Genomic DNA, 23,498 nt, shown 5'->3' with positions numbered 1-23,498 from the left:
GTGGTTTTATGCCATCACAACTAAAAAGTAGTCATGTCATCTTCCAAACCGCTTATCCTATATAGGGTCGCGGGGAGTTGCTGGAGCCTATCCCAGCCGTCAACGGGCGAAGGCAGACTACACCCCGAACTGGTCGCCAGCCAGTCGCAGGGCACACATAGACACTGTCACTGAGCGGGAATCGATCCCACGCTGCCCGCACACAACTCAGGCGTGTGTACCACTACACTATCAGCGGACATTAAAAAGTAGTACAATGAAATTATATTTGTTTATGAGCTTGTTACCTGAACCCAATAAGCAGTGATCCATATTGACAATACAGTTTGAACAATTTGCAGAAGTGATGAGGTGCTACCAGCACTGGCACCGAAATCAAGATGCGCCAGTTTTTACGCTCAAGCACAGCTGCGCCTTCTATGATTATAGTGCCCTATGGTGCCAAAAGGTGTGTTTTGTCTCATTATTGATATGTGTGTTGAAGCGAAGTGGTTGCATGTATTAAACATGATGGCCTGCGAGTGTTGACGTAATGTCAACGTGATTGAACAAGACGTGTCTTTCAGTCACACATCAACACTTTCACTTCTCCAAGCAAACAACCTGAACCAAACAAGGTTCTACACCTACGAGGGACGCACAGCCAATTATATTTTCTTCCCCTCTGGAGTTCATTAATCACCTCGACACAAAGGCCTCACGTTGCTTAAAGGAAAACTTCTGTCCTGCTATCACACTTCATCAGATTAGTGCTTAATTAAGGAATATGTCCCAGCATTTCACTTTTAATTATCCGAATTCACGGCTCTTTTGTGAAGTAGCTTAGTGGTGACATGCACTGCGGGGAGGGCACTAAGTGAAAACAGACTGTGGCCTTTGGTGGAAGTAATGAATTTAGCTTAATGATGATGGAATGGAAGGAAGGGCTTCTAGGCAAGAGTGCCACATTGGGAAGTCACTTGAAAAAGCAAGAGGTAGTTCTGAAGTGTGTGGCACATGTCACATTCCAAGAATAAAGTGTGTAGTTATACGCACTCTTGACACTGTAGGTTGAAAAAAGAGAGAAAGAGAGAGTTGAGCAGCATCACAAATCACAGCCTCCGAAATTACAATTGCTCCCTCCTCGTCGTCACATCAATATGTCTGGAGTCAGAACAAAAATAAGGTATTCACAGTGAAGCTGGTGGGAGGAAAGTTTACTGCTTCAACTATGCAAACTTCTGCAGTGACAAGCAAGAAACAAACTGACATGTTACCCTGTGCTTGTGTGGGTTTTCTCTGGGTAGTCCGGCTTCCTCCTACATTCCGAAAACATGATTGTCAGGTTCATTGAAGACTTTAGTGTATATTGTCCATTGGTGAAAATGTGAATGAGAATAGTTTGTTCATTCTGCCTCACTCTCCTAATGAGTTGCTCTTAACATCTTTGAAAAAGAACATAATGTAGCTTGTTCCACACAAACATGATGGCTCACTTCTACAATGGCCAAAACGAACAAAAACCAAGGTGGTCAAAGAGGGGATCATAAAGACCTTTTTTAGTGCACTCAGTGACCCTTTGAGCACTGTGTGACCAGCGTTTTTGGGTGCAAACCTCATCTTTAATTCATGTTTGTTTGTTAAAGCGCCTTCATCATATGTCATTGTCAAACATATTTTCATCAAAACGTCTCTACAAATCGGAAGGAAACATTTTTTTAACTTAAATATTTTGGTGAATTGCCCAACCTAAATATATATTGGTTGTCTTGAAATTTTGATTTCACACATCTTTATTTTTATTTTTTTACTGTTTTCTCGACTGCAAAAATGCTATATATGTTAAAATATATTTTTATGGGGCGGTACGGTGGCCACCTGGTTAGCACATCCTTGCTTCTCATGTTGTTGTTTTTTTTTTACCTCCACACACTGGTATGGCATTTTGAACATGCCGCAAATTATGATTATAATGTGGATGTTAAACCTCTAAATGAAGTGATATTTTCTGCTACAGTCAAATATGTTTTCAAACATCAGCACTGTTTCTGCAGGAACCTTTCATTTTGTTGTAAATCATTTCATCCTGTAATAAAATTATAAAATTTAATCGGAATGTGATTATACATTTTTACATATATATATATATATATATATATATATATATATATATATGTGTGTGTGTGTATGTATGTGTGTGTGTGTGTGTGTGTGTTGTCTGTGTTAAATCCAATCCATATTCTAGATGAATGTAGTGAGGATTTATTGAAGTGCTTCACAGTCTGATGGGTGTAACCTTAGGGTGAATGTCAGATTTAAGATTTGTCAAAGGCTCTCAGACATCTTGATTGGATTGACTTACTGTGGTTGTTCCAAGACTTTTTGCCTGCAGTTCTAACATACATAAGAGTAATAAGGCAGGGTGACAGTTACATAAACTTCTGAGAAAATGCTTAAGCTGTAAATGAGGTTACAAAATTATGGCGTTGCCCTGATTGAATGGGATGGATTCCGCCTGTGCCCGTAGTCAGCTGGTAGAAACTAAATGAATGAATGCATGAATAAAATGTTGTTTCTCTGTGAGTCATGAGTTGGCAGGTTGACAATAGGAAACATTGTGAAACTTTCAATTTCAATGAAAAGAAGGCCATCCAGGAGCTGACTGCAGGATGAAATGATGAAATGCTATTGAGGGGTGCTATTCTTCCCATCCAATCAGATACTTTGAATGTTGACATCCGAACAGACAGAAGTTAAATACAGCTTTGATAACAGCCAAGGACAACTTGTAAATCGATTTGTGTAAAAGTAAAGTTGGCACCTTCCATTTTCAAAGTGAACCCCTTTTAGACAAACACGTCAATGTCTGACACTGTTGTGTGTGGTGTAAAAAGAAGACATGCTCTGAGAACACAAAACTACCCAAAGTTGAAAACATTGCTAAAGCAGTTAATTGCTATGTTTTTCTTTTCCAACAGTACTGCGGAACATCAAAACATACCTGGAAAAAAAAACATGTTGAAACATGGAATTCTGATTAATACTGTGTTTGTGGAATATGAGTTAAGCAGCAAAATCCACCCATTCTTAGCCATCTCAGGGGGCGGCCATTTCGTCATTTCTGTCAACTGAAAATGACATCACAACCACCCAGGGCTCAGGTAACGACCAATCACAGCTCGCCTGTTTTCTAAAGCCTAGCCGTGATTGGTCGTAAAAAGATGAGTCATAAAAGTATAAAAGAGCATTCCTGATATCATGCATGATCCCTTCCTTTGTGCTAGAATAATATATCAAATGTTAGCAGGTTAACAGCAAAAGCAATTGGGTAAGACATTTTCCATTACAGCAAAGGCCTTCCGAAACAGCCTGATTAGCTATTTTCCAACAATGGGAACAAATATAATCTTAAGTATTGTTTGCCTAATCTTATTCATCTTGATTTTTTTCCCTCTGATACTGGTTTAATTCCGTTTTATTCAGATTAAATCTTTGCAACGGCGCTGCTTGTGTGAAGATTAATTACAAGCATTACTCTCTCCACCCATTTGAATTATGTAACCAAATGTCTTTCTCTACAGTCAGTGACAAACTAAAGCACACAGCCGTGGAGGCACAATCACGCTGGAAACAAATCAAAGGCGTATTTAGTATGTGCATAATAAATGGATGACAGAAAACACAAACATGCACCAATAGAACACAACATTTACTTGCAACACAAATTGAGTATCATTTCATGTACACATGAAAAACAGCATTGGTATAAGGTACATTTTCCTTTCCCATCATCCCTCACTGCTGTGAGCTGTTTTTACATTTGGTAGTTATAATGGTTTGTGTGACTGTATAGAGCAGTGTTTTTCAAACACCGGTGTGCCGCGAGATATTGTGAGGTGTGCCGTGGGAAATGTGCCTGTGCGGTCTAGCGCCTGGCAGCGTAATCATATCTTTACTACATTGTAGCACTCTTCCATACCAATAGGTAGCAGCAGCAGGTAGCCAATTGTCTTTGGAGACAAGCGAATTAGTGACGCATGTTTATCCAAACAGGCCCATGTTTCACAGAGTAAGTATCAATATGAAATTATATAATTATAAAATACTTTTTTCTTTGTGTTTATTTAATTCCTATTCAAGACGATGTAAGATAACGTCATTCTTCAATGTTTAAAAAAAATGCTTATATAGACAATATAACACTTATCTTGTTAAAATAAGCTTTTTTTTTTTTTTTTCACGATTTCAGCTGATGGTGTGCCGCGGGATTTTTTCAATGAAATAAATGTGCCTTGACTCAAAAAAGTTTGAAAAACACTGGTATAGAGTATACTGTAGACTTTCAACACCTGCAGCACTGTATACAACATTATTGAAATCCTCAATTAGCATTCATTTACTTAATTGCAGGGAGTACCAGGTTTTTATTTGAACTAAGGTGTTTGTTTGAGGGGAGATATTCATTTGTATAAGTATGTATACTGTATATGAATGGAGCTAGACATTAGCCTATCTAAGGTATTTTGCATTATTTGTTAGTATTAAGATGGCAGGCTTTCCTTTTGACAGTAAACTTAAACTGGGAGTGACAAACAAACAGCTTGGATCAAACATGATTTACCTATAATTAGGCACCTTTTATTTAAAATGAATATTTGTGAAAAAAGTATTCTAGCTTGTTTGTTTCTGTCCATTTTCTCACTCACTTGAACTTATATTCGTTTGACATGTTTCTGTAGGCCTATTTCATAATATTTTGTAATTACAGCTGTTTTTTTCTGCATGCTACCTTATAAATTCATATTACTACTGTTCACTAAGACTGTATTCTTGATGAATGTATACTGAAAAAAATGATTGGTTGAATTTACTCAATTATATATCATCAGGTGGTTGCACAAAATAAAATAAACTGGATCCAGACACATTTTTTAAGTAGATGTTTAGACTACTTAAATTTGGTATCTGCTTTCAGATGATTATATTTCATGCAACCACTTGAAGAAATGAAATTGAATAAATGATTTGACAGCATTTTTTTCAGTGTACTGTGTACGTTTATATACACTCTTTCTGAAGTCTTTAGCGTAAAACTCTCGAGCATCTTCACGCAGTCTGTGAGCTTCGTACATGGTCTGTTGCTTTAAAAAGGAAGTCAGCCCAAACATTTTATTTCCAATAGTATGTTGTATGCAACTCCACTAGTCTAAACACGGCATTCTGATTAATATTGCGTTTGTGGAATATGAGTTAAGCAGCAAAATGCACCTGTTTTTAGCCATCTCAAGGGGCTGTGTGCTACTCGATTGGTAAGATTGGTCTGCTTTATGTTGTCAGAATCATGAACAATGAAAAGAAAGCAAAACCCATCAGGATAAAAAATTCTGCGAAATGTAAACCTAACCTCAGTCAGTCACAATATGTGATACTGAGATAATATTCTCTGAACGGTCGTTGCAAGCAGTGAAGTTGGTTCTTTAAGAGGCTCTCATTACTCAAGGACATGGCAAAAAAAACCCACTAATAACAGTGTTTTCAGCGAAAAAAAACCAAACAGACGTTGTCAGTAATAGTGGCAACGTAAGAGGCCGTGCCTAGCTTTCAAGTACTACCAGGTCACTCGCTCTCTGCTCCCGTGCTCGCTCCTTGCCCCTCAGCTTCCCCAACTTTTCAAAAATCACACTTTCCTTTAAAGAGTAAATCAACCCAAACATATATATTTTTCAAGAATATGTTCTATGCAAGCCCACAAGTTGAAACAAGGCATTCTGATAAATATTGTGTTTGTGGAATAAGAGTTAATCCACTTGTTCTTAGCCATCTCTGCGGGGCGGCCATTTTGTCACTTCTGTCGAGTGAAAATGATATCACAACAACCCAGGGCTCAGGTAAAGACCAATCACGGCTCAGCTTGAAAAAAATATGTTTGGGTTGATTTCCCCCCTTTAAGGCCTCCCCGAAAATCAGAAAATGCTGAACCTATGAACAACACAACTGCAGTGTTGCGAGTGTAACAATATTCAAAGATTATTTTGCGCATTAACACTTTACATCTCAAACCTTCATATACAGCTGCAGAGGAAGAGCAGTATATTGTTGTTGCATCATGGCAGGAAAGTAGACATGTCCTCATTCTGTTAGCTTTACATACTGTAGAAAAGTTTCACATATAAATACAGTATATAAATACATAAGCAAATAATAGAAATCGGGCAAAGCCCGCAGAAGTGAGCTTTCCTCCAGTCGTCCTTCTTGTGTAATTAAAAAACTTCTGGCAAAGGAATAAATAAAAGGCCCTGAGTTCAGCAGCATTGCTAACCCTGGTGTAGCAACAAGCAAAGATTTTAACGGTCTGATAATGGGTTCGCTAAAAGCGTCCTTAATTTGTTTTCTCCTGTAAATGATCAAAACTTCTTTTCTGCGACCTCAATAATGATCTTTATCACAGAATAAAAGAAAATGTTCACTAAAGGATGAAAGGGGGAAAAGCACCACAGGCGACGGCACTCGGATGGGCTAAAGGCTAATTGTGTCTGAAATGAGATTTGAAGCAGCTGAATTAGCAGAGGCTGCAGCAAACACAAGCTGAGCAAGGGAATGGCGTAAACCAATGGCAATAAGCACTGGTCACACACAGGTAACAAATGCGACATTGGTTGTGTTGACTTGCAGCTGATTAAAGTAGACGTGGCAGTCGCAAAGTAACTCGTGGTACACCATTTTTCCAATGGCTGCCATAGTATCATGATTTAGGGAATGTAGGGAATAGATGGATTCTGTAGAAATTTACAAAATACAACCTACATTATTCTGTGGCAATAAAATTTCAACACTCATATCTGATATAAATATAACTACATCAGCCAGTGACAAACACAATCAACTCAATTCCAACTGTGATCCCGGAACTCACTCTTCCCTGCCTCGGTGAAAGGAGAAGCTAACGGTAGACTGCAGCGAGTACTGCCAGCCTCTAAGCCAGTCAAACTCTGTCACCAGGTTCTACAAGAAGGTCAAAATAGCACTAACATATTTATCTGGACTACTGACAGGAGAGGATGTGGTTACGTTGAGTACTCCGGAGCGGATAAAAAGCGTGACCGTCATCTAAAAGTTCTAGTAGGCTGTGTGTGGAAATGCTTTTACATATTGGTACTGTTTCCTCCCTTAAACAAAATATTAACATCACTTGCAAGAATTGCAAGTTTCCCTACTGTTATCATGTCATGTCATGTCATCTTCTAAACCGCTTATCCTATATAGGGTCGCGGGGAGTTGCTGGAGCCTATCCCAGCCGTCAATGGGCGAAGGCAGACTACACCCCGAACTGGTCGCCAGCCAGTCGCAGGGCACACCTACTGTTATCATTTATTGTAAAATGTAAACAAGTCTTCGAGAGTTAGAAGCCATGTTTCTTGCTAGCCGCGCTAGTAAATAATGTCGCTACGCAACGTGCGTGGTGGCATCATTCGTCCCGACTAGAATTGATAACCGTTTACAAAAACGGCAAACGATGCTAATGAATTGAAACTCTGGGAACCGGTTCTCAACATTAGCCGGTTTTCGGTTCCCATCCCTGCACCCCAACTCCTCCAAAAAGGTTTATAATTGCCTATAGATACAACAAGATGGCAATGAAGGCACTACATTCATACCAGGCAGGACTATGGCCTGACTAAATGGAGACCCTCCCCTCACTTCAACATAGTTGACACCGTAAACAGGTAATATTTAATTGTGAGTATACAGAATAACACCATACAATACATAACACTAAGCACTGAATGTAACTTGACAAAGATACATACAGAACCTTTTTTTTTTGTGTTCCATTTGGAAATCCATGTGTGTGACACAAATGATGAAGTCGTGATTATGATGTTCCATCTCTGGCTGTGCTGTCAGCAGGTGTGGACACCCTGCAAACATGAGGTGATGGATGAAAGTGGACTCTTTTGAAAGAAGGCGCCTGGGAGATTAAAAAGAAACAGGCTGCGGTCGCTCAAAGACTAATGGGCCGATTAAGAGCTTCAAGGGGCGGTCGTTTATTTGTCATGTGTGACTGAATGGAGATTCACTTCATTAATAAGGCCTGGCACTTTCCAGCTTTGTTTTTTTCATCTCTTGCTCTCTACAAAGTAGGGGTGAGGCGATACTGTGAATTTTGGTATAGATCGATACCAAGTAAATACAGAGTAGTATCAGCCGATACTGATACGATACCGATGTTTTATTTTTTATCAAATAACTACAATGCAAACTTTAACAGTATAAAAAATTAAAATACTTCTACTACAACAACTGTTTCAGAACAAAATTAAAGAGAGTCAAACCAAAAAAAGCAGCAATGTTGCAAAAACACAAATATAACAATAATGTCAAGTTGACAACTATAATACCTTCCATTGCACAATATTTTTAAAATAAAGTCAGAAAGTGCAAATAGAGTAAACAATATAATGTAAAAACCTTTAACACTATAAAAAATAAAATAACTCTACTACAACAACTATTGTTGATTTTTTTGGCTGAAGCCTCTGCCAGAGTACATCGTCTCTGTGTCCGCGGGGGTGTTCTGGCTTGGGGATACCCCCCTCCTCCCCCTCCCTCAACTTCGCTTGCAGCTCGTTGCTTTCTGTAGGGTGAGCTTTTGTCATATGTTTGTGTAAATTCGTGGCGTTACCACAGTAGCGGAGCACTTTATTACACAAATCACACTTGGCACTGTCCTTTTCTGTTTTAAAAAAAAAAGTCTCCGCTTCTTGTTTGACTCTATATTACTTTAGGTTCCGACCGCTCTCACTCTCCCGTCGCCCTCTCTGCCAGGGAGGGGCGAAAAGTGTGCAGAGAGAGGGTAGCAGGAGGCGGTGGGTGAGAGAGAGGAGGGGGCGCTATTTGCTCAGAGAAGCGGCGCTTTGAGGAAATTGGTGGAGGGGCGAAATATCGATCCCAGGACAATACTTGGTACCAATACTTGCTTGGTATCGATATTTGGATCGATCCGCCCACTACAAAGCCTCTACTCTCTCTGATTAATTAACGAAGAGAGGAAAGTGATGAGGCACAGCAAACGAGAAAAAGCTGTGTCACCGAATTGGGATGCTCCATTGTGACTGTTAGCTATAAAAGTAAGTATAGCTGTACTTTCAAGTTAAGGAGGAATAAACTGCCTTTAAAAAAACGCTGTTTCATCCTGAGAGACATTTTAAACAATAAAGAAAATGGATGCTGCTCAAGCCTATGGCAAGTCATAGAATATGCAAGTCACACCCAATGGGCTGTTTTAATTGCGTTTTGATCGCATTTTGCTGATTGAATCTCTACTGGTGCAGGATTTATGTCCGAAGCAATGGTAAAGTAAAACTTTTTCTTGGTGCACACCTGTACGGTGTTTCTTTGCAAAGTGCCAGCTACTGACTTTAGCATACTTAGGCTGAATTTACTTGCATAGTTCAAGTAGCGCAGTTCGGATAGTGTTCGTCACTTAGCATTATTGCCTAAGTTATTTTTTGGCCAAATTGTGATATCTGCATACACTCTTTACACTCCTTCCACTGCTCCATCATCCTGCCTTCATTGGCAAATCACAACACTTATTAGAATCCAAAAACGCTATCTGCCGAAGTCATTTCTTTGACTTAGACGAGCATCACCAAATTCCGGCCCGGGGGCCAAATGCGGCCCGTGGTCAAATGTTATCCGGCCCGCAGCCTCTCTCATTAAATTAATAAAGGCTGGCCCATTGACAAGCGTATAAAATACACTCTAAATGCAATTTCACATTTACACGCAAGAGGGTAGCAGCACTCTGTCCAACTCCATAACGCCGTGTGACACTTTCCAAACAGTTTTCAAAATGGCGACAATGATTAAAAAAAAAAAAAAAAACCTGAAAGTGAGGGCCGACAATTTAAGGAAAAGTGGAAATTGGACTATTTTTTCACTGAAATACGCAACAACTGTGTTTGCCTCATTTGCAAGCAGACTGTTACTTATTTACCTGTTTTTAAATATAAAAGTTCAGTGAACATTTATTTTCACTAATATGCCATGTTTCAAATTAACCCTGGCCTGTACTGGTGAATGTATATGTGAATCAGTATGTACAACATGTACAAATCTGAGGCCATGGTACTTAGTCAGAAAAGTGTGTAGAGCCCTCTCCGGATCGGTGATGAAATCCTGATCCAAGTGGAGATTGACAATCATTGGGACTAATGCACGAACGATGGAAGAATTTAACAGGAGCTCAACAATCAGATTGGTGCAGCGACTGCGGTGATGCGAACTTTACCGGTTGATCTACGTTTCCACCTCACAAAAGAACAAGATCATGGGTACAAGCTGGTTGAGAGATGCCAGTTGATGTAGCTTAGGCCTCTGGTCAGGATGCCTCCTGGACACACCCTGGTGAGGTATCCCGGCCCGGGCATGTCCCATCAAAAGTAGGCCAGAGAGGGTCTAGAAATGCTTTGGGATCCCTCTGGAAGAGCTCGGGAAAGGGAAGTCTAGGCTTCCCTGCTTAAGCTGCTGCCCCATGGATGGATGAATATTAACTTCACTACTCTAAATATACTGCATAATAAATCACAAAGAGAAAAACAGTACCATCTGCTGGATCTGGTGGGGCACTCATCCACCTCTTTTATCATTTCTATTGGAAACAATTGAAACATTTCATAATGATGAAGGGTACATTTTTTAAAGTGCCCTTTTCCAAACACTTAATAATGTAAGATATTTCTAGAAGCTCAAGTAGTTCCTGGAAGAACTCATCCCCCTTGCTGACATTATTTTGTGGACACGCATAAATAATGTGATCCATCCAAGTCAAGACACAGTGGGCCAATTCACTTGTTGAGTTCAGCTGATACTTCTCCACATATTGCTGCCATTCTGGTCACTTGATGTTTAAATGCAACATTCAACTGGTTAACCACGTCAGTCCTTTCCCCTTCATACGAGGGGTGTTGTTGACAGATTGACTAGCTAATACTGTTACGGTGGTGTGATTTACTCGACAGAGGTGGAATAAGATCTTAAAGCTATAATGGAACCTGTCATATCAAGCAGCTTGTCAACATAATTGCCACTTCCAACTATAATTAATTATATTCCGCAGCATTTCACAAGCCATTCAGCACGTAGGAGTGGGGGCTTTCAGTACTCTCGTCAAGGACAAAATCACAACATGGACCTCACAGGTGTTTGGTACTGTATTTAAAGCATACTCACTCGCTTAGAATAGAGGGTGACTTTTAAAGGTTAACACACTGAAGACAAGTAAGTAACGGATATTACCTATGTGGAATACCTTATCCATTGATCCATTTTCTATAGTGGTTGTTGCCGGTGAGGAGGAGCCTAGCTCAGCTAACTTTGGAGAAGAGGCTGGGTAAACCTTGGACAGGTTGCTAGGTAATCGCAGGGCACCTACAGACAACCATTGATACTTTCATTTAAATCGATGGCCAATTTGTTGTTTTTGAGGAAAAAACTGTAACCAGGAAAAAAAAAAACACAAAAGCACGGGGAGAAGATGCAAACTTCACACATAAGAAGGCTTGAGCTGAGAGCCAAACTCTGAAGCTCAAAACTGTGAGATGTGCACTGCTCTGGAATACACCAGTGTTTCCCAACCAGGGGTACACGAGCAAATTGCAGGGGGCATGTGGAAACACTCAATAATTTTTTTCCAAGATTAATAACGTGTGGCACAGCTGCGCCAAAATCACAACAGCAGCGTATCGACTCAAGTATCTCATTAATGCTCAGATGACTGATGAAAAGAAAGTAAAACTGCTGTCTGAATATTATTCTTGTTAAGTGTTTGGTCTTGATATTTATAGTTTCAATGCCTGTTTAAAGGAGCTTCAGTTTTTTTGTGGTAAATGTGTTATACAGTATATAACAAAGGCATTTTTTCAAAGAGATGTCCATGTTAAAGAAACAATAGTTGTGTTAAACTATTGATAATTTTGTCGATTAATTGCAAATTACTTTAAGTTGTATTCTTTGCACATAAATGTTTTGCAATGGACGAATAATTTGGAGTGCAACTGTATATGGACGCCTAGTCGGTGGGAGCTCATTTTGTCATGTTTTCTTTTTTTGTCACATCATGATTAGGTGTAGATGTAAGCATGCTGCCTCAATTAGCTATAAATGGATTTTGTTCTTGTTGCACAGTGATTCCCAATTTATCGTAAATGTTCGGCGGTCTGAGTTTTGAATGCCGGCTCAGGCATGTGTGGAATTTGCATGGGTCCTGTGTTTACATAGGAAACCTGGTTTACGTCCACATTCGGAAAACATGTACATTGTGTTAATTGAAGAATCTTAATTGGCCATTGGTGTGAATTGTTGTTATTCTTTATGTTAAGTCAACAGTAATAGGTTCCTTTTCGCCCGTGATCCTAATGAGGACAATCGGTAAGAATACATAAATGGATGGACTTTGTTTTGAGTCGAAGGGGCAAGAAAACTCTCTCGGAATGTTGAAGTGGCATTGTGGTTTTAAAAGTTGGCTGTAGAAGACGAACGCACTCCCGGCTCCTGGAGGTAATCGATGTTCTCATGGCGGTTCCTCAAAAGTCCAGTTGGGTCAACATAAACTTTTGTCCTTTATGTCCTCCTTTTGCACGTGCATCTCTTTAGTGTTGCCCCCGGCCGGGTGCAGCTGATAGAGAAATCAAACTGTGGGAGCGGTTAAAGTAATTGCCAAGCTGGCATATCCCCAGCTACTCAGCAAAGACACTGCAGGCCCCTCAGAATGTTAATGGCCACCCTGAGCCGTCGAGGGCAAAGCTGTCTTGGCATATGCACAGACAAGCAAGAAGAGGAAGTGCGGGTGCGTACGTATGTGTGTGCTTGTTGGATTCATGACCTTCTCCCTCTCTCTCTATTTCCATGTTGTCATTATTGGGCTTCTTCCAAATCTATGAGCTCTTCACGCCAACTAGTCAAAGTGAATTCTGTTAGATTATCCAGACATTAAGGCAGGAAAACAGCTCGTCATGAGCCCACTCTTTTTTTTTTTTTTGTGGGCAGGCAAAATTAATGATGGGATTTTTATTAATTGATACATCTAAAACTTTCTACAGTATAGTAGTATAAAGTGCTTCATCGCAAGGTTGAAGAACCAGCAAGAGTAGCACCTAGTTTATCATTAAAGGGGAAGTCGACCCAAATTTTTTTTTCCCAAGAATATGTTCTATGCAGCTCACCTGTTTTCTGAAGCTGAGCTGTGTTTAGTTGTTACCTGAGTAACGGTGATGTTGTTTTCAGTCAACCAAAGTGACAAAATGCCCACCCCCTGAGATGGCTAAAAATGGGTGGAGTTTGCTGCTTAACTCAAATTCCACAAACGCAATATTAATCAGAAAGCCTTGTTTCAACTAGTGGGCCTGCATAGAACATATTTTTAAAAAAAATGTTTGGTTTGATTTAGGGCTGTGTAATTAATCAAAATTAAATTACAATTAAGATCATTACACGCCACAATTACAAAATTGGCATAATCATAAAAAACGATTATTATGCATTTATATCCAACACACTGTTTGTTTACACAAGAAAATTTATACATTTGCACCTTTTTTTATTCCGTAATAACATTTTTTTTTAAATGGTGATTCAAAGATATGTGTCTTTATATTTTTTACGTATAAACATTTTCTTGTTTTGTATCAAAAAATAAATGATCGTTTGAATAATTGCAATTTCAATTATTACCAAAATAACCGTGATTCATAATTTTTCATAATTGAGCAGCCCTAGGTTGACTTCCACTTTAAGTTACTCATGGATGGGCAACTTGCGTCCCAATGGTTGCGGCCCAGATTTTTAGTGGCCCCTTGATTAATTAAAAAAATGCATCATTTCATTTTTTGAACAATACATTTTCACTGCACGTATAAAAGATCCACCGTCCTAATCCAACAACAAAGGACTTGTAGCAAACAACAAAATAACATATAACACATACTCGATTTTTCCATGCAAAGGGCTCTCTTCCATTGAAATTATTCAAAGCTGGCACAAAACTGCTGAACAGCAAACATCTACATTTTTGCATTTTTTCAGAAAAATCAAGTGACTCAAACTTTTATCATTATTGAGGTATGAGGTATTGAGCTATGTTTGTCCTGCATATACTTCCAAATCCGCAAAAAAATTGTCTTAATCACAAAGTATCATAGAGCAGTGTAAGACCTTGTGTAACTAAACCATGTGTGCCATCGAATGGTGAATGGTGATATTACAACTTAAAATTACAGTCGAACCCTGCAGACTCATGGTTCAGCACCTGTGGATTTTTTCTTTTTTTTTTTTTAGGGGGGGGGGTGTATTACAGGATTATTTTCACCCATCCCCTACTCCTAAATTAACCACGTTATCCCCGAGCCGCCAGTTAGCTATCCCTGATGTAGTGTTATATTGATACTGTTGGAATTAAGTGTTTTCTTTTTAAAGACACTCAACAGTGTTAGCAATAAAATGGTGGTGGGGGCTGGAATCACATTTCAAGTGTTTTAAAAATTTGTTAGCAAGGTTTTCTGGTCATTTACATGTTAGTCATTAGACTGCTGCAAGCCTAAATAGCATCTCCATGGTAAAGTATTTTGTATGCAACTTATATTTATTGAATTGTATTTTCCTGATATTGTTCAGAACAGCCAGACTTTACATGACAGCAAGTTTAATTGCTATCACACACAGTCTCGTTGCTATTACTCGTACCATTTTGTCGCACCGAAAATAACACAATGGGTTCGATGCCCCAAGTTAACTTGCCTTTATGTGCATTTTACAGTTTTGCCATAAAAAAAAAAAAATTTGGCGGTTTCCAAGTTTAACTAGCTTTATTGCATTTGAATTATGAGGCTACACTGTATTAAGATCCTTTCCCATTTCTTGGTCTGAGGATACAAACAAATTTGACACCAAAGGTACACTGTACAGACAGACAAGACGATCTGGCAACGATCAAGCCACTTTAATCCCTAAGAAATAAGGTTTCTTTCATGGTTTCAATTCAATTGGACACAAAAACAAACATGTCCAGTATGATGGGTGGGTGGGGGTTATGTTTGACATTTACAGATTTCAATCACAATATGCAAGACCTGTGCTATGTACAAGGTGAAAATGGAAAAATTAGTCCATCAGTAGTTTAAGATCTGTGCAGCACAAACGGCCGTAGAAGAAAAACGTTAACGTGCTACTTCAGAGTGATCTGACCAGGAAAGCCTTTAAAAAAATTAAAAATGGCCAAGTTAGCGACGTCAATTCAAAACATGAACTAGAAAAGATACATACTATAATCATACAACATAGAGGTTATACATTGCATCATACCTTCGGGTTCCAATGTCTATACAACAAATTTATTAAAAGTGGATGATTTAATGATTTTTTTCCCATGAAATTTTAGTGAATGATCACGCTACCTGACTAAATTATTTTCAACTAATTCTCTTTATTTAGCAGTATAAAGGCCTCAACTATATTTATTTTGTGAATGTAGGAACCCTGAGACATGTTTTGCAAGTGAAAACTGGGAGTCACCAAATGACCATTAAACAATGGTAATACACAGGTCTTTTTTTTCTTAACTACCGTGTTACATGTTCACAATGCATTCTGTGGACTGACTCTGAATATCTGAATGTTTCTTATTACACTTCATTCAATATCTAAGACATTTAAATACTGACTTTACCAATAATACATTTTAAACCCATTGCCCCATCTACCTCTTGCACAAAAAAAACACTTGAGTGAAAATCTTTTGTTGAAGAACATTGGATGTGTGCGGCTTTCAAAGCCACACTTGGCTCGACTGAAAAATAGATCCATTTGTTGCTGGTTACTTGTAGAGTGTAGAAAAGAAACAGTTCTGTACAGGACGAAGCTATTAGTTTCTTGACACCAATAATGTGAGCCTTCTGTTAATTAATCATTGCAATGAGGTACTGAGTTGATATCACCCAGAGACAACACAAAAGCACAGAGACAGTCCAAAATAATAATAATAAAAATAAAATAATAAAAAAATAACTGCTGAAAAACCGCCACCACCACCAACAACAAAAATAATAATATTAGCAGAAACAAAATGGAAAAAAAAGTCCCCGTCCTGTCTAGCTGTTGCAAAAGCGCCACTGCAATCAAAACATGTCAAAAAAGTTACGTGCATTAAAAGAGTGCTTTCATGTCTTTGAGCGCTGGTGCAACACATTTGTGCTCAGTAACTGCCAGCACTCTCTACACTTTTCCTCCATTAGCACCCATCCCAATAGTGCAGAGTGGAGCTGTTGTCTAAAACAGAGTTCCCGGCCCCTCGTCCTGGGGGAAGTGTGAATGCAGGAGGGTCTCCATGTAAGAGACGTAGCCGCTGCTCGGCATGTAGCTGTCCGACATGTTCTGTGTGGGCGGGGGCGGGGGCGGAGGCGGCGCGTGGGACTGCGCTGACAAAAGGGGATCGGAGTTCAACTGGCACTGGAAAGGGGCGGACTGGGGCATTAGTGCTGGGTCAGCGGCCAAGTTCAACTCTGTCAAAACATGGGACAAGGCACCGCCTGTGTCCATCGGAGCCTCGGGAAGCATCGGAGTAGCACTGGGGGACGCGGACGCCGCAGGTGATCTCGCACTCATGGAGGAGAGAAATTGTGAGGCTGGCAGTTTACTCGTGCTGCTAAACTGCATTGATGCTGGTGTTGGTAAAGGGGCGGTCGGCTGGGGTGAGGATATCGTCGCCATGGGGCCGTTGGTGCGTGGAGTACACGCAGAGGGCAGGGCATTGGTGCGCGGGGTCGAGGTGGAGGGCAAAGCATTGGTGAGCGAGGTCGAGGTAGAGGGCAGGGCATTGGTGCGCGGCGTCGAGGAGGAGGGCAGGCAACGACGCTTGGCTGCTCCGGCTCCATCGGCTAAGGAAGTCTCTTCCTGGGATGTAGGTATGGCCTAAAACACACGCACGCAGAATTTAGAATACAATGCATCCGTCCTTGCATTTTCTCTCCTTCTTGAGCAAGTTTAGGCTCAGAGAAACCAGACCAGAGGTGGGAAACGTATGGCGGACAAAGTATGGCCGGGGGGCCACGTTTGGCGTCGCCCCTTCTTTAATCGGGCAAAGAATGCGTTACTTAATTAGAAATACTATTAAAAAGCAATTATTTTATGATGAAAATGATCTGTTTTACATATTGTACCTCCCCCAGGTTGATTTTATTTTTGGGTGAGAAGCAGGTACACACTAGGGGGTGTGAATCTCTGGGTACCTCACGATACGATACGATTTGCGATACAAGGCTCACCATAACGATTATCTCAAGATATGACGATACAGCGATTATGGATCTATTGGTCAGGAAATCAATCCCCGATAATATACGATACTACTATTCAAAATTGATGTTTTTCATAGGAAAAAAAATATTTTTTTGTAACATTACTGAAACCCAATATTAAATTCAAGTGCACATTTTTATAAACAAATACATGTCTTCCTTACAGAGACACTTAACTATTGCAACAGTTCTGCAAACAAAACGAGTGTCTTAACTCATTCTATCCCAATGACATTTTTATGTAATTTCACAGTGGGTCTGAAAAAGTCTGGTAGTGAATGAGTTAGACGCTATTGAAGTGCAACATGTCAGGAACATTCCCATTCTGTTGTATCTATAAACAGTGACAATTATGTAATATTGCTGTAAAATGCAAATCTACTGCATAGCCTCTACCTGCAGATTTAAAGTGGAAAAAAGAAATCTGATTTGAGTTCCCAATCGCTGATAAAATGCGCGGTGGTGGCAGTAAAAGACTGTGTCCCCCTCGATGTCCATCCATCGCAGGTAAGACCCACTCGTTCTTACGACTCGAGTGCATTCAATACCGGAAACCTGGTCTCTTCCTACAAAGTTGTAATTGTTTTCTCAGTGAAACATTTTGGACTTTCTTTCGTAGTATTTTGTAGCGTGGCACTAGAGTGCGCATCATGTAGCGAAAACCACCATTCTCAACTACACTATACGGTCGGAGATCCTGGCAAATATACACACAGATGCTGTGCGTGATCGACTTTGTCCCGGGAGAATTAAAAGGGAGTTTTGTTTGCAGTAGAGAACCCACGCTGGTCTGGCCAGGATGCAAATCTAACAGTCTTTGGGTGACTTTTTGGCTTGCGACTGGTGCTGTGTGATGCCGCCGTAAGCGGCTGTGCATATTTGGCGTGTTTCCAATGCACCTTGGTTTTTTTTTTTTTTTTTGAACAATAAAGGAGTCTTTACAGCGGCCGTATATTCATTTAAAATATCGATACTTGGCGGAGGCGTATCGATAATCGATCGGAAGACAAAACGTCGCGATGTATCACCATATCGAGATTTTGTCACACTCCTAGTACACAATGGATTCAGTGAACCTGTCAATCACGGGACTGTTATTTAAACGTAAACTACAAACTATGGGATTGCGGGAGGAAGGAGGAATAACTAATGATTAACTTGCTAAATTGAATAAAGGAGACATATTGTGAATTTTTTCCCCCACAATCTAAAACAGCTGCCAGTTGAGAGCATAAAAGCTCCCTGACCTTCTGCCCTCGAAATAAGGATAAAGAATAAAGAAGCACACTTGAAATACACTGGTTGAAATCGCTCGTTTTAAGCGGGTGGCGGGGGAACCTTGCACGAAGCCACCGCTGGCTAATTTAATTATATCACCCTCTTTCACGCCAGAGCCCCAACTATTTGTAGTCTAACAATTAAAAGGACATTTTCCATATGAGGTCCCCTTTAAACCAAAGCATGCAACGGCCTCCAGAGAAATACTCACAAGACGTGTCCGGACCCTCTTGGGCAGTTCCTGGTCCAGCAGATGGATCTCTGAATGTTTTAGCAACAGCTGACTTTTGTCCTGAAACTCAACCTGCAGATCATAGTAAAGTGTAATTCATCTGATGACATCTGAAACAGCATTTCAGGGTTATGGTACGGTTTGGCGAAGTTGTAGACACGATGGTCTGGGCATCGTACGTAGCTTTATTGTATCTTCGGCTATCTAATGGAAGACTATTTTGGGGTTCTGCCTTTCAGTATGCGTTGCTGGTATAAATAAGATGTGCAATAGAAATAGAAGTACAAAACTTACTTTCAAAGTCCCTGAACCGTTATATAAAGATGTTAAGATGGCAACAGTTGCTGGGACAGATTGTCGCCCCCTCAAATATGGACCTTCAACTTTACAAATTCAGCATTGACTAGTTCATGTGCTCATTCATATTCACCTGGTAGAGCTTGTGAGTATGTTGTTTGACAAAGGAAGCATTGAGTTCTTGACCGTCAATTGTGCTGACCACGATCAGCTCCCCCGCATCAGGAGGACCATGACGCAGGCAGTCATGACTCTGAGGTAGAAAGGAGACAGGTAAGGGGTCATCTTTCAGGACCTGCTTCATTTGCACTTCACTGACTACGAGTGTTCTGCTTTCTAGGTCCAATGTATGCCATTTTATTTTATTTTTTTTTTTTTTTTTTTGCAAACTGTTACAATGACACGTCTGTGTTCTTTCAGGAAACTTCAGGTTGTCCCCACGATCCAACACCTCGTTTGTAAGGCACCCACCGTTATGTTTTCTGGGTATATGTTGTCACAGTATGAGCCTTCGTCAAAGTTGACCTCGTAGAAGGTTTGCGTTGTCATGCCGATGATGGTGCAATGGTAATACCAGCTATCAGTGTTGCGACCAATTACCCTTTGACCCAGGGTCGGGCACAGGGGGACTTTGGCTGGTGTCCGTGGCTGGAATAGAAACAAACAATACAATTAAAAACACACTCACCCGCACTTTATTAAACACAACAGTATTTGATTCATCATCTAGGAGACATTTCTTCAACAATTTGATTATACAGTCGTTGCAGTTTGCAGTGTTGTTGAACTAAACTTTAATTGTGTGTGTTATTCTTGACTGTATGCATTTCTGAATGAGCTACATTATTTTATCCTTTTATAGTACAACATTTTAAACAGGGACATTTAATTGTTTGGATACATATAGTTTGGCCGCTGGAGTGTCTGCCCACCCATCACGTGTGAAATTAAGGAACCAAGTAAACCTTTATCTGCCCATTACTGAAAAAACGTATCTGTGAACAAGCCACTATGGATTCTGTCACAATTAGGCTCATTTGAATAATAATTTGCCCCAAGTTTCTCCGCACATGAGATCTGCCATTGTGAACGATACAGTTGGCATATCGCAAGCACCAATCGTTTGCAGTCTGGATGCAAAGGGATGAACTCCTCCTCAAGGGGGAGTCTCAGTAAGGTAGTCCCATCAGCAGGGTAAGACTAACCCTGCCTCACAACGGTCTAAACCCAGCTCATGTTCCCAATTAGCGGGCGAATAATCCAACGCACATTATGGGATTTTCCTTCTTTATAGGAAGGATATCTAACTATTTTGTCTACGTCTATGACGTCTCCATACCCCTGTTCAAAAAAAACGAGGTCAAGATAAATAGTTTCTCAAATTTTAATAATTAAGTAAAATTGTCATTGCAAACCCCTTTATAACTGAAGATGCACACATTCATCATACTCATCCCACATTAAATGGGATTCAGCACACACCTGCCACCATTTAAAGTGCCTCCAATTGATCCCAAATAAAGGTTTTCTGATCTGGTAGGTTTTAGTGACATTTTTTTCTGCATTCTAGCAGAAGTGCGAATTTTTTGTGTCAACACTGACTGGCATTGGGAACTATTCATATTTCTCTCAACTTTGACTGAAGCACCAATTCCAGTTCAATAAAACAGCCAAATCAACGCAAACACATCATCTCAAAGGTTGATTTTTACTTCGCCTGTCAGACTATGTTTTTGTCAATGAGTTGTACTGGTTATGTCATATTGATGGTGGAAAAGGTTTTGAAATTGAGTTGTACAGGTTATGTCATGTTAATGGCGGAAAAAGGCTTTGAAATGGTTCATCTTGGTCAATTTTTTTACAGCACAAAGACCTGACATTTGAACAGGAGGAGCATGTAGACGTGTAACCACGGTAGCTTCCTTCTAGCACCACAAAGGTCACAGTTTACATTGAATGAAAAGGCAAACTGCTGCTGTTGATCACACTTACCTTTTGAGTCACTTTGTTATGCCTGTGACAGGTGACAGACACAACGTACGGCCAGTCGGCTGGCGTCATGACCACTCCAGCAATTTGGGCGCATGTAACGTGGAAAGATGTTGCGCAGTTCTCCTCTGAACACTGGATGCACGCACCCCGGTTCTTATTATCAGTCTTTCCATGGCAGAACACACATATCTATGAGGACAAAAGACAAAGACAATAAGCACAATATAAATTAAACGTTTTGGAAGAATTCGTAACTGCTACCATGTGATTTCAAAGTAGGGGGAAGTTTTCCCATATTGATGTCGTTTTGGGAGACTTGCATCACTTGCCCCAACACAAGTTAGCAAACACTCCTTGGAGAGCATCCATTCCACAAATTACTTCATTTCCTCCCAAAATTGTGAGCGTTAAAGCCACCCCAAGTCTGCCACAATTCTGGCTTTAGCGGCAATTCGGGTCTACCTGTAATGAGTCCCTATTTCAGGCACAAACATTTTCCAATCACCAGAAATCCTTCAGCGCCTTCGATACTCTTTACCTGCCTCACTTCAGCTCAACAGACATACAGCTTTACTTGTACCTCGATCCACGTTTAACGCATTCACTGCCATTGACGAATTTACTTTCACAGTCCAGCCATTCAATCACAGGAATTTATTTATATTTTTTTCCAAAATTTTTCAAACGTTAGGGTAAAAGAGGGTCTGAAAATGTGTGGCAGTGAATGAGTTAACCAGAAAGCAAAGCAGAAAAACTAAATGCCTGCATGTAACCAGGACAATAAAATACATACCCCAGTGGAAATGTGTCAGGTCACACTGAGTTATGTTTTCAATACAGTATATTAAGTGCCATTAGATTTCACAATAATTATGTTACGGCATAGTGTCATGCCTTTCAATGACAAATGGACTTGATTCATTATCCCGTGTTGTGTGACCCCATCATTTCTAAAACAATTCATTTTCCTCTCAGTTTCTTACGCACTCGCACTTGTCAATTTTCCTTTTTTATGTGTCTCAAGCTTTTGAAAAACTATAGTGGGCAGCTGCCCACGGCCCCAAAAAATTGCTAATGGTAGATTGCTAGTCAATCTGGTGACCTGTGGTCCACACCACAGCGTGTGTGTGTAAGTGTATAGTTTTGTTTTTGTTTTTTTTGCTGCTTGTAGTTGTATTCCTTTTGATTGGTTGCCATGACAACAGAAATCTACAACCTTTGTTTGAGTCTAATATTTTTAGTATGTGTATTTATTTGCATATAAACCTTTATGGTTATGCTTTTCTGTTAAATCTTGGTGAAATTATTTATTTTGAGCGTATTTTGCGAACAATTACTTTCGCTTTGGGTCACATGCCGGATGAAGAGTCAGACAGCGATAGATTGCAGGAGAGAGGAGCTTAATTTCAATGTGACTTGTGACTTTTATTATCTTTGCTTTATCTGCTACTGGTTTAACTTTGTATTGAATATTTTCTGTGCCCACAACTGTAACATTCAACATTCATTCAATGATCCTCTAAACTGCTTATCCTCACTAGGGTCACAGGTGTGCTTGAGCCTATCCCAGCTAGGCCAGAGGCAGATGAACTGGTTGCCAGCCAATTGCAGGGCACAACACAAATAGACAACCATTCACATGCACATCCACACCGAGTTTGAGTCTTCAATTAACCTACCATGCTTGTTTTTTTTTTTTTTTTTAATGCGGGAGGAAACCAGAGTACCTGGAGAAAACCCACACAGGCACAAGAAGAACATGCAAACTCCATACGGGAAGGCTGGATCTTTAATTCGTACCCACGACCTCCGTACTGTGAGGCGGACATGCTAATCAGTCGTCCACCATACCGCACCAACGTATCACATATTTTGTGTGCAATACTGACACAATATTCTACATTTAAATGTGATGTTGAAGCGGTAGATCCAATAAGAAAAGTAAATTGGTGATAAAGAATATTATAATAAAGCTTTTTTTTTTTTTTTGACCATGCATAATGAAAGCACTGCTGTGGATCAGGAAAAGAGCAAAACTTCAAGTAAATCCCTCCATTCCCAAATAGCCCAAATTCAAATTTGGAGAAGATTGCACGTTTCTGAATATTGTGAAATCCAAACGGGTTCTCAAGTTGCATGTTCGCATCTGATAAGCCCAGTCTTGCGAATCATTAAAACAGAGCTCTCTCTTATCATTCTCGATCTTATAAGACCGGCTGGAGCAAACCTGCTTTGACAGCACTCGGATGTAAATGTCACCCAGTGTATTTTTGATAGATTATTCACAGAGCGGTAAAAGGAGAGAAGTGACATTATTTGTGATTGTGCAGCAGTGTGCAATGTCGCTGTCTGTGTAGTGGGATTGAATG

At 40.1% G+C, this 23,498-nt stretch overlaps 1 protein-coding gene across 2 annotated transcripts in view; it reads right to left on the bottom strand.

The window, feature by feature from the left end:
* Positions 1-14,962: 14,962 nt before the first annotated feature.
* Positions 14,963-23,498, bottom strand: part of kdm4b (lysine (K)-specific demethylase 4B) — a 37,941-nt gene continuing 29,405 nt past the window's right edge. For both annotated transcript variants that reach the window (XM_086047721.1, XM_086047720.1), the window contains exons 18-22: positions 21,130-21,318; positions 19,609-19,785; positions 19,271-19,390; positions 18,820-18,912; positions 14,963-16,944 (exon numbers count right to left, since the gene is read on the bottom strand). In XM_086047721.1, the coding sequence (XP_085903847.1) occupies positions 16,303-16,944; positions 18,820-18,912; positions 19,271-19,390; positions 19,609-19,785; positions 21,130-21,318 (1,221 nt within the window). In that variant the 3' untranslated portion in view covers positions 14,963-16,302. The remainder of the gene's footprint in view (positions 16,945-18,819; positions 18,913-19,270; positions 19,391-19,608; positions 19,786-21,129; positions 21,319-23,498) is intronic.

The sequence above is a fragment of the Filicampus tigris genome, chromosome 12 (genome assembly GCF_054856515.1).
Source record: "Filicampus tigris isolate MCC_2025a chromosome 12, RoL_Ftig_1.0, whole genome shotgun sequence".
NCBI lineage: Eukaryota > Metazoa > Chordata > Actinopteri > Syngnathiformes > Syngnathidae > Filicampus > Filicampus tigris.
The sequence above is the reverse complement of the archived record's forward strand: the minus strand, read 5'-3'. Positions and strand labels throughout refer to the sequence as shown.